The 12,138-nt window shown below is 35.0% G+C and overlaps 2 protein-coding genes across 10 annotated transcripts in view; one reads left to right on the top strand and one right to left on the bottom strand.

The window, feature by feature from the left end:
* The window catches only part of CFAP96 (cilia and flagella associated protein 96), a 157,354-nt gene extending 154,119 nt beyond the window's left edge, over positions 1-3,235 (top strand). Inside the window, exon 7 of the transcript XR_014239180.1 lies at positions 3,141-3,235. The gene's annotated coding sequence lies outside the window, so the exon portion shown is untranslated. The remainder of the gene's footprint in view (positions 1-3,140) is intronic.
* Positions 1-12,138, bottom strand: part of SORBS2 (sorbin and SH3 domain containing 2) — a 230,452-nt gene that overhangs the window by 55,584 nt on the left and 162,730 nt on the right. For all 9 annotated transcript variants that reach the window (XM_082375164.1, XM_082375171.1, XM_082375165.1 and 6 more), the window contains 2 exons: positions 8,773-8,822; positions 5,904-6,091 (listed from right to left, as the gene is read on the bottom strand). In XM_082375164.1, coding sequence (XP_082231290.1) covers positions 5,904-6,091; positions 8,773-8,822 — 238 coding nt within the window. The remainder of the gene's footprint in view (positions 1-5,903; positions 6,092-8,772; positions 8,823-12,138) is intronic.

Raw genomic sequence — 12,138 nt, 5'->3', positions numbered from 1 at the left:
ACCAGTTTATAATTACTATGATAGGGCCTGGAGAAGATGGAGAAGGTAACAACGACTTATAAAAACTGAAACATGCTGTGGAACAATTTAAGAACATAGTAATGAAAAAGAGAGAAAAATAAAGTATGATGATGACAGAACTATGTCATGGCCATTCTCTTCCCTCTTTCTCTCTGTTTTTAATTACTTATTGAGTCTGAAGATGGCATCTTAAAGCTTAAGGCTTAAAAGGCCATTACCTGTTGCCTTCCTTTGTATTCAACTATCTTATTAGAAAGTGAATATCTATTCCAATAAACAAAGGGATAAAAATTTTCTAAACAGTGTGTTGCATTGGTTGCCAAATTACTTATGAACTATTGCATTGTTTTTGTTCACCTTAAAACAAAATATACATGATTAATTACATTATAAAATAATGATTGCAAGTATCTATTAATGGTATCTTATATCTCATGCATTATACGTGGAAATGTAACTGATATTGAATAACTGGAAAAGTAGCTAATTTACTAAAACATTAGGTTATGACATGTCTCAATCAGTGAAAATTTCAAACTGTTGGCATTGATTTAGAAAATTTGAATTTTCTGTTTTTGAAGCATGTCGTATAGTATAAATGAAAGCAAAGATAAATACTAATAAGATAAACAAATTTGTGCAATGGTAACTAACAATTGGGCTATATATATTACATTAATATGAAATCTGAATTATGTCTCTTTTTTGCCTATAGAGATTATATTCTGTGCTACAAATTCTGAATTACATGAGTTTGAATCTTGTTTCTGCTACCTACTGTCTGTGTGACTTTGGTCAGATTTCTTGTCCTCTTTGGGTATTGATTTCCTCAACTGTAAAACAGTATTTACAATAATATCTATCACCTAGGTTTATGCCGTGTTAAGTAGATAATGTATGTAAAGCACTTTGCAGTGTCTGGTGCATAGAAAACTCTCTTGACAATACAAGTTTCAGCCTGGAATATTCATTCCAGCTTCCTAAAATTTACACAGTAAACAGATGCACTTTAAGCATTAATGAAAAGAATTGGATATAAATATCAAAACATCCTGTTTTTCAGTACCGTAAACCTGAAAAAATGTCCTCTGTATTTGAATTGCTATTTGGCCTTGTGTTCCACTTTCAGGAATAATCCATCTATGAAAATGAAGTTGAGAGTCACTTTTATCCTAAATAGTCTAACTCAAATGTCAGTATAGGGTTGTTTTAGCAGAAATAGAAAATAAATTAATTAAATAATGGAAAGGAAGAGAAAATGAATACAATGAATGATGGAAATGAGACATATATAGAGAGCTTAAAGATATATTCACAAAAATTTTATCCCAATTGTATCTTTTAAATGGAGAAAGTTATTAAACAAGTCCTATTCTCTTTTAATCGCCAATCAATTACTATATTACATATTTTGGTTTTGCTTCCTGAGTGTTTTGATTTAGTATCTTCTATATAGAATGTCAGCAAATTATTTATTGAATGAATGACTATAAAGTTAATATAAGAACCAAGGAAAAGACTGTTAAACTATTGGTTTTGATTCGTTTTACAACAAAAAAAGAGCTAATGCAAAGTTGTCAGTTTCTTAAGGATACTGATATTCAATTATGATTTTTGCCTTGAAATTCTTTTAAATTGGTAAAATAAGTTTAATTGGTTGTTTCTATGTAACAGGTGGTTCAACCCTAACATCAAGCTACAAAATGGTTTTCCCTTTTGATTTTGAATGAGTAAATTTTTGTGAATTGATGATCACTTTAAGCCACACATCAAGTCCAAATATCCCATGAGCAAATGAGAACCATTCAGTAAGGCATATTTGCACAACAAGCATTTGCTTCACAATACATAATGAATCCAAGTGGTCTCACAGCTCAAGAATGATGAATGTAGGAATGGAAAATGAAAGAGCTGGAGGGTGGGCATCTGAACCACAAGGGAAAAGATAGAAAAGTTGATCCACCTTGGAGGCTCAGTGCACTGTCGTGGTCTTGGTGGTGGTAGTTGTTGTTGGTGTCGTCTTGGAAGGAGGCACTGTGAGGCATTCTCCCACAATCGTTCTGGTACAATGGACAATGAGTAGCACCTTCTTGAGATGGTGGGTGGAAAGGCTGGTGCATGGGGCTCCTTTCTAGAGCTTTGAGTGATGAATTCCTTTCAGGAATATCTGGCAGCAGTTCACTGATAAGACGGTGCAGTATACTGTTGTCTGGCAAACTTCCCCTTCTCTTTTCAGCCTTAATTTGGTCACAGATGTCTTTAAGGGCAGAGTCCAGAGCCTCAAATACAGATGTTTTACATTTTGCCTTTTCCACCTGTTTTTTGGGAGTTGAATTTTTTTTCCTCCGGAAAGGCACGGGACTGACTAGAAATGCCAGTTTAGAAAGGCCAGGGTCCGTTTCTTGTCTTCTGGGCTCTTCAGTATTTTCGTGTTTAGCTCTTTCATGTTTTAACATTGTTGTAAATCGAGTATAGGAGGCAGGGCATCTGCCTTTGCAGGAGCTGATGAGGTGCCGGTGATGGTGGTGGTGATGGTGGTGGTGATGGTGGCTGGATCCATAAAAACTTTCAGAGGATGTGAAAGAAAAGTGATCAAAATCACTCTCACTGCAAAAGGACGATCCTTCTACATGAATGTAATCACTGTGGTCAGACACAACTCCATCCTGGTCACTATCAGAAAACTCCATATGAGTTCTCGGCTGCTCGTCACTGGTGACTTCAATGTGGATCGGCACCAGGGTTTTAGACTTGTAGCTTCGTTGTACCTGAGAGGGGCGTCTACTTTGATTTTCTTCCTCCAGCAAAGACTCAATGGAAAATCGCCTTTGGGGACATAAACCATTTTGTTGTGGTTCTAGGGTTACAGGAGATAACATTTCATCTCCTAAATTTGGCATCGATTTTGACTTCTGAATCAACTTTTCAAATTCAGAAATGCGGGTGGGTACCATGTCCCTGGGCACCTCCTCAGTGGAGGACTGGCTGCATCCATGGAGCAGGCCCTTGTGTTGCTGCTCCTTTTCATACTGCATTATTCTTGACTTTACAGAGCAAATCACCTCTGAATTCATCAAATCCTTGCGGTTGATGCGGTGCATTTTCTTGTACAATTTCAGGAACCCTGGGGCGTCGTGGGCTGACCTGTGTCGGAGCCTTGATCTGCTATTACTGCGGCCCTCCTGGATGTAGGGGGAAGCCCATGTTACGGGGCAGCTCTCCTTGGAGTCCTCTTCACATAACAGAGAACCCATACTTTCTGACTTGGCTTTCGGGTCAGGAAAACTATCGCAGTCATCGTTTAAAAGGTCATCGCAACTACGGGATTTGATTTTGGGGGAAACCGTTTCTTCAGTGCTGCTCCAGACCTCTGCGTTTTGCCGGGCCATTTGCCAGCCGTTTTTGAAAGTAATGGCCCTCTGTGAGTCATGTGGGATGTCCAAATGCTGTCTGTAAGTGTTACAGTAATCTAACTCATGGGAGGGGTTGCCGTTGAGCCCTGAGTAACTGCAAAGGGATGGACATATTTTGCTATCGTCCCCACCTTTTAGTCCAGGGCAGCGTGGTGGAAGAGAGACGTTGGAGAAGTTAAAAGGCTCATAAAGAGGAGAGCATGTCAGTTAGCGTCAGATAGCACAGCAAAGAGAAAGCATTTAGTGGAGTTTCATCTAGACACTGATTGATATACGTGTAGCTTCAACTTTAGAGAAAAAAGCCTAATTCTAAAGCAAGGCAATACTTTGGCAATAAATGTAGCTTTGCAGATGATAGTTAACAAAACCATGTATAAAAAGTAACTGGTGTCGCTAATACGCCTATTTCTATTGCATATTTCATCCATCTTTCTGCAAATATGGTATTCAAAATCCAGTAGTGCCTTGTAAGCTAATAGCATGACCTGGTAGTGATTTAAAGGTTTTGTAATTAATACCAAAAATGCTATAGATTTAAACATCTTAATATGGTAAGGATTTGAATCTTATTTGATTTATAATAATAAAGAGGTAAAGAGTAACTTATAAATTTACATTTAATTAATACTCCCATAACCGTATCAAATAATTTTTCATGGGCATTAGATAGAAAAAGCTATAAGACAAAATATTTTCCCAAATTGCAAAATCAAGTTCAGTTGCTGTGAACTATTGCTGCTAATATTTTTCTAAGAAATAAACCCAACTAGCACCTCTTTAAACAAATGAATTTACCTCTTTAATTTCTCTACCTTCAACCTCTTATTAGGCAGTTTCCCATAAGGATAACTGGATATAATGTAAAACTTTCATCAGAGGTAAATGCACTTGCTTTTTTCCAGGAAGGGTCTTTTTAAAAAATCATTTGCAATATAATAATGTAGAGCTAACCCTGACATCAATTTCGAATATCTATGGAAATAGTCTTTTCTTTTGTGTTGCTGAGTTAATTAATAAATGAGAGGCCAAATTACATCTAATGGGACATTTTCTTCTTAGAAATAAGCCTAGTGGAGGAAAATAGCTCTATTGACAGCTCCTGCCTTCTCCAAATTCTTCAAAAGTAGATAAGCACATTAAGTAGCTATGTAGTACTTGAGAAAGGAAGTTGACTTAACACCCCCTAGGATAAAAACAAATATCTAAATTAATCAGAACCCTTTTAACTTTTGGGTGGTATCCAAGCATAATGAGTCAATGGCACTTCATGATTTATTGGTTTCCTTGGGATATTTGTTTATATAAATGAGTAGAATCTGATACGGGTACGTCTGTTAATTTGAGGAATGGTACAGTGAAAGGGGATCCCTCCCTGTGAATCTCCCAGTAAGTAGTCACAGCTCTACTAGGCCACGGACAAGAGCTAGCACCTCCTGCCTATCCAGAGCCCAATCATCAAAACCAAAAATCTTTTGCACACAGACCAGCTAACTCTTAGCTTTAATTTCATGTGGCAACACTTTCAGTGCCTACATTCAATATGTGTAGCTGAATCTCTGCTACTTTATGGAAACTTCAGTTACAGCTCTCTTTCTTCACACACTTCAAATTTCTTCTCTCTTATGTTTCAACCCCAGAGGATTGGAGGAGACCCTGAGTCCCCAAATCCTAGGTACCTATGGATACTGGTTCAATCCTAGGTCTCTATCTTGGGGATATTCCTGTTACAGCTGCAGTAATGTGTAACTAAACAGAGACTTGAAGGAGTGACATCTTCCTTTCAACACAAGTCACTAAATTTCCAGAGAGGAGACAGGCCATACAGAAAATTGGCTTGGTGATATCTAAACTTTACAGTTATGGCCTGAAACCAGTTAGTTCTTACTAGTGGACTGTTTGAATTGAACACTATGTTACATGCAGAACATGGATATTCTACTGTATGTATGAATATTGACCAAAATATAAAGCAAGTGATTAAAGAAACAACTTTCATAGGTTAGGCAAACTTTTGTCTAGAATTAAATAATTTTAAAAATCCAAAACCAATTTATGTTTTAGGCAGCAACGTTCTCTGTTGCTACTTCTAGTTTCTATTCTATAAATCTGATTAATTTTTCTAGTTGTAGTAACATTAGAAAATGTTGACAATATGCAAATGTTAGGAAATGTAATCTTTTAATAGCCTGACAATACAATATTTGATACTTTAAATTTGTTCCAGAAAACACACACAATATATTTGGAGAAAAGAAAGCATTAACAGATGATAAGAGTCCTTTAAGCCACTCAGATGGTTCACCATCCTGATTTAGTCTGTGTATAAAGAAAGCTATTGTTCTGAAACTATATTTTATTTAAGACACTATTTACATGCTAACTATTTCTGGGTAGTTATCATTGGACCAGCTCTCCCAAAGTTAAAACTTAAACTAGTAAATTGTTTATATGTCATTTATTGCTGCTCACCTTTTGCTCTTGATGGGGAAGAAGGAGAAGAACTAATGAAGGACTTTGTCAGGGTGGTGCTTGATCCTGGGAGGTCTGCTCGACCTGGGCTAGTTCTGCTTGCAGTTGGATCCCCCAAGCCCCTCGGCTGCCCCACCGCAGGCTCGCTCTTCCTCCTTTTCCTAAAGTCACTGGCCATGCTTGCAGAACTGAAAAAAGGAATCAGCTTCAGTTTGGTTGGTGTGGCAGGGGGTTCAACTTTGAATCAGAAAGACTAGTGGAAGGTGCTGGTGGCCATGGTATGCCTCTTATCCCCCATCCCCCAAACTGCATTCTTAGGAATTCATTCCTTGATATTAAAAACTATTTCTTTATAATCACCTCTTTGAAAATTAATAGACTCATCTGCAAACAGTGACAGTTTCACATCTTCCTTTTCAATTTGTATTTCTTTTATTTCTTTTTCTTGTTTGATTGCTGTGACTAGGACTTCCTAGACATTATTTTTTTAGAGCAGGTTTTTTTTTATCTTAAATTCTTTTAGAGCAGTTTTATGTTTACAGAAAAATTGATTGGAAAGTACAGAGAGTTCCCATATACTCCCTTTCCCTTGCACACATTTTCTCCTGTTACTGACATCTTCTATTAGTGTGGTACATTTCTTACAGTTGATGAATCACATCGATATATTATCATTAAATGTAATTAAAGTCCATTGTTCATATTAGGGTTCATGTTTTTTGTTGAACATCCTATGGGTTTGAAAAATGTATGATGACATGTGTCCCTCATTACTGTATCATATAGAGTAGTGTCATTGCCATAAAAGTCCCCTGCGATCTACCTCTTCATCCCTCCCTCCCTGTGAACACCTGGTGACCACTGATCTTTTTACTGTCTCTAGTTTTACCTTTCCCAGAAGGTCATATATTTGGAACCAACAGTATGTACCCTTTTTAGATTGGCTTCTTTCATTAGCAATGTGCTCTTAAGGTTCCTCCATGTCCTTTTGTCGCTGGATAGTGCATTTCTTTTTATTGTTGAATAATATTCCATTATATGGATGTACCACAGTTTGTTTATCCATTCACCTATTGAAGGACACCTTGGTTTGCTTCCAAGTTTTGGCAATTATGAATAAAGCTACTATAAACATTCATATACAGGTTTTTGTATGAACATAATCACCTTTTAAAGTAAAAATTCTCTATTAGTGTAATATTTTGTTACTGACAATTCAGCGTTAGGATTTTTACCATACATCTTTTCTCTATACAGAACAGTTGCAACAACATGAATACATCCGCAGGAGGGATGCCAAAATGGAGGAAAGGATTGGAAAAAAGGAGGAAATCTGGTAAGACCAATTTTTCTTACCTCGAGCTTTCCCTATGGCTTTTCCTAATAATCTTAGCTTTAAAAAACTTACACTGCAATTCCAACATTTTTCTGTTTAAATAATGAATGACCAATAATCTGGTCATCAAATAAACTATTAGAGTCCTTTTACCCGGTTGTATTAAAAGGTGTCGACAGTCTGTAAGGGCAGGGACTTTTTATCATGGTTCTGGATCTGAGTATAATATCATTTAAGACAAACATTAGTGAACGAATATATACCTCACATAGCATGCTGTCTGTCAAATTATTAGATAGAATTCCACCACCACCAGCAGCAACAGCACACCAGCTCCTATGAACCAGCAGTATGCTATTTGCTTCACTGTCATTATTGTCTTACACAGCATGCACAGTAACCGCTGAGCTGTGTGCTGTTGTCACTGTTTTACAAATGAATAAATGGAACCTGCAAGCTTTGCAAGTATAGAGGTGGAGCCAGACCTCAGAATTTGCCTGCATTCTTCTAAAGAGGACACCCATGTTCGCCTAGACCTCTTTTTGCTGTCATTATCCTGTCACATGAGTGTCTGTGTGTCTCTATGTAAATCCTTAGATCAGATTAGAACTAACTAAAATTCAAACATTTTAGGTGCATATATAATTGTAAAAGATATAAAAGAAGGGGTTCAGGGAGCTCCTTTCTCAGAGACATTAATGCTGTTTAATGGCACTCATGAAACCAATGTACAAAGGACCCAGTTTACTTTTCCATTTATGTTGATAGAAATCTGTAGAAGAGCAAATTATTGTTATATAAATATTTGTTGTTGATGATATGATATGGCTGGGAGTTTGCATTATTCATTATTGTCATTCTACTGTGTCTGAACTTCTGTAATATTTTAAAGTAAGAGTGATATTTAAAGCCTACGAACAGAACTTGCCTTGGTAGACTCTTAGGGCAGTTAGGACATACAAGTTATTTTGGTTCGATTCTACTTTGTCCTTTGCCAACTGTGTAAACTTCGTATGTTACGGAGCCCAAGTTTCAGTTTACTAGAGATAAAATCTTAGGGATTGAGTATGTTTCTGTACTTAGAATGCCAGGTATATAGTAAGTTCTCATTTATCAGTTGTAACAGCATTCCTGATTTGTGTGGTCAGAGTATAATGAACAAACATATGTAGAACATAATTTATAAAATTTTTTCTAACTTATTACAGTTTTTTCAAATATATCATCACATCATCTCACAATATTGAAAATTAGATGTTTATTATCCTTATCTAAGGAGAAGAAAACTGGATATGGAGGAGACAGGGAAGGCAAGAATTTCTCAGCCTGTAATGGAATCTAGAGTTATTTTACTTAATTTTTATACATTCTTGAATATGGTCATATAAAATGATGCAGAAACAAGTTAAAACAACTTCATGAATTATGGTGCTTAAAATAAAGATGAGGGATAAATAATTTTTCATTTCTATTTCACTGAAAAAGAAACCACTGGTATAGAATATCCTGGTTGCATAATAATGAGACTCTTACCTAGTGGGTCTTTCCAGGCTCCTGTCGATAGAGGATTGATACAAGGAGGCCTGTTAAGATAGAAAGATAGTTCCATGAAAATTTTTACCATAGCAAAATTTTGTTTGTCCCTGGACATTATATTAGGTATCCTAAAAAGAATACTGTCAAAATTGAGATTAAAAATACCATTTATTTTGGGCATAAAAATGTTTTCCCAAAGAGAAATCATGCAACCTAATTTCTACTTTCTTCTTATCTACTTCCTCTTCTCATATACAGTCATACCTTGGTATCTGATGGGAATTGGTTCCAGGACCTCCCCAAGGATACCAAAATCTGAGGATGCTCAAGTCCCTCATATACAATGGCGTACTATTTGCATATAACCTACCCACATCCTTCCGTAAATTATCTCTAGATTACTTATAATACCTAATACAATGTAAATGCTATGGAAATAGTTGCTGGCATGGAAAATTCAAGTTTTGGAAATTTTGGAAATTTTGGAAATTTTTGGAATTTTTTTGGGGGGAATATTTTTGTCCCTAAGTTGGTTGAATCTGTGAATGTGGAACCCACAGATATGGAGCGTCGACTGTACAGCACCGCTCTTCTCTGTATAACTCAAAATATTCATAAATCAAACATTGCCTGAGGGGGAAAAAGAAAAATCAATAACCACTCCTTCATGTAGAAATAGACTATAAATAGAAATTTCTTACATAAAGGAATGGTTTGATGTTTAAAGAAATATTTGTAGTCATCATTCAATCCTTATAAAACATAACCTTCTTTATAAATTTTTGTCATGTTGCCAGGTGTTATTTTTATGTAGACATAAAATGTAAGCAGAACTGCTTTCATCTGTCAACATAGACATGACTTTTTAATAAAAACCACAGAATTTGGTTTGAAATTAAACTAGACTACCTGGTCCTTAAATCAGAAATTAGTTATGTTCAGGGTTAGCTTAAAATAAATGATTTAATGAACCAAAATATAACCTTTTTTTAGGAAAGTGCACTTTTAACATTTTAGTCAGAAAATCAGCTCTCAGTTATCCATGGTTTTAGGGACAAAGAAAAATAGATGATACAAATTGATAAATAATTCCAAATGCTTATTGTACACTCCATTTTCATACTTCTTCATTCTGAACAATACAATGAAACAGATATTAAACAAAAATGTTAGATATGAATTTGAGATGAAAGTAGTTGTGGTATGATGCATGATGTCTAGGATGTATAGGGAAATGCCTACCAATTATATATACACACACACACACACACAAAATCCCCCTTATGCATAACTCTAAAATTGCTTCTATTAACTAATATTTTCATTTTTACTGAATGAGAATGGAATTGCCCAAAAACAAACAAAAGCATCTCTCTGCAAGAGAATATTACCCTCTCTTTTCTCTAGACAGAGAAAAGCATATTATAATACTTTTAGTTCCTGTAAAACATTTAGATTCTGAATTTCTCAATAAATATAAAGATAGAAAAAAATTGGTCTGCTAATCGGGTAAGTTTACATGACTATTTTAACTTGCTACTCTGAATTGGACACTGGAAAGGTGGAAAGATAAATACTAAATAAGAAGGATGGCAAACAAGTAAATAAATAAAACCAGACAATTATATTCTGATTTTGAAATATTAATTCTACATGTTTGCAGAAGAGCAACACCAAAGAGCCTCAGAGCACTGCCACCTGTGTGGCTCGCAGCTTTCATGGGACATCCAACCACAAACCACAGTTGGCCATCAAATAGTATCCATTGTGGAACACTCTTAGAATACCCCTAGAGTGATCAGAAATTTTGAATCACCAGCTAAATGATTTTGAATCATGACCCTAAACAATAATATGAAATAAAACATAGTGTAAAAAGTGAAGGCTCTATACTGATAAATTAATTGTGTTTTAGACTTAGGCTAAGAAACTACAATTACTCCTCCTTGTGCTGGTTTCCACAACCTAAAATAAACTGAAACCAGTATTGTGATGTGTGTTCAAAGGAAAGGTTCAGTATTAAATTATAAGGAAACAATAAAAAGTCTAGATAGATGACTAAGAGAAAACCTTGTATGATAAGTATAAAATAGTACTCATTCTGAAATGGAAATTGTCTCCAGAAAGGAGGTAGCTATTTTGCCTATTATGATCTACTGAGTATTTACATATTACCATTATTTTAATACACCTAAATGAAGGTCATTTTAATAAAATACAGACACTGAATTGCTCTTTCTGCTATGTGATCATGTGATTAAACTTTGCTTAAAAGTCCTTAATTGTTCCTTATTAATGCCAGCTTCTCACTTATATTTATGGATTAAAAAGTATGTTATTCATGGCATATACTAGGCAATTGATGAATGGTAGCTAAGATAATGTCTAATCAATTACAAATTTTACCAGAAATGTTTTACATAAGGTTATTAGAGACAGAATCCAGTACCTTATCAGAGGATTTTTTAACACTGAAAAACCATGATGTGAAGTTAATAATATAGTTAATATGCTCTCAGAACATACGACACCCCCTTCTCAATCCCTAAGAGATAATGCAAAATCAGTTTAACCATCAGCAAAGTGCTTCTTTATGTGATTTTTTTTTTGCCACTACCGTTAACATTACAGAATGCATAGAATTAAGTTTCTACTATTTTTATCCCAAGGATTATTGTGTAATGTTAATTATAGAAATGTATTTCACAGAAATTAATGGTTAATAAGAAATAGTATTAAGTAAATAATTTGTTTCTAAAAGATTTGAGCTCTAAATATATCTTTTGGAATTGCTAAGAAGTATGGTATAAAGGAAATAGCACTGAAGTGAAGGTTAAGAGATCTGTTTTTTACTTTTAATTTGCCACCATGTTATCATCTGATTTTGGACATATTTCTTAAAATAGTTGAACTCTACTTTTCTTGACTGAAAAATGAGTGAGTTAGACCTGGCGATCTCTAACTCCATTTCAGTTCTCAATGAACTAACTGTCTTAAAAATATCTTGGAAATATCTGACCAAGATATCTGAGAGAAATATCTGACCAAATTGAATTCCAAAGTAAATTCTTTGGCTGTTCATATGTTGAAATGATACCCTTTCTTCAGATCTAGAGGTAACATGACACACAGAATAGAACTGCTTGTTGTATTTGATTTTCTTCAGATTATACACCTATGTACAGCAAATAAGCCTTTAGAAATGATTGAATTCAATAACCCAGAATGTTTCTGGTTACTCTATTTTACTTTTTATTTAATATATAAATATTTCAACACTTCTCTGTTTTAACATACACTGTGATGCATACCTCAGGGGAAATAATTTGGAATTGCAAATTGGTCTAGAAAGTTGGGTATTTC

The sequence above is a fragment of the Balaenoptera borealis genome (assembly GCF_965194805.1).
Source record: "Balaenoptera borealis genome assembly, chromosome: 21".
Lineage (NCBI taxonomy): Eukaryota > Metazoa > Chordata > Mammalia > Artiodactyla > Balaenopteridae > Balaenoptera > Balaenoptera borealis.
Note: the sequence above shows the minus strand (reverse complement) of the source record. Positions and strands in the feature narration are given on the sequence as shown.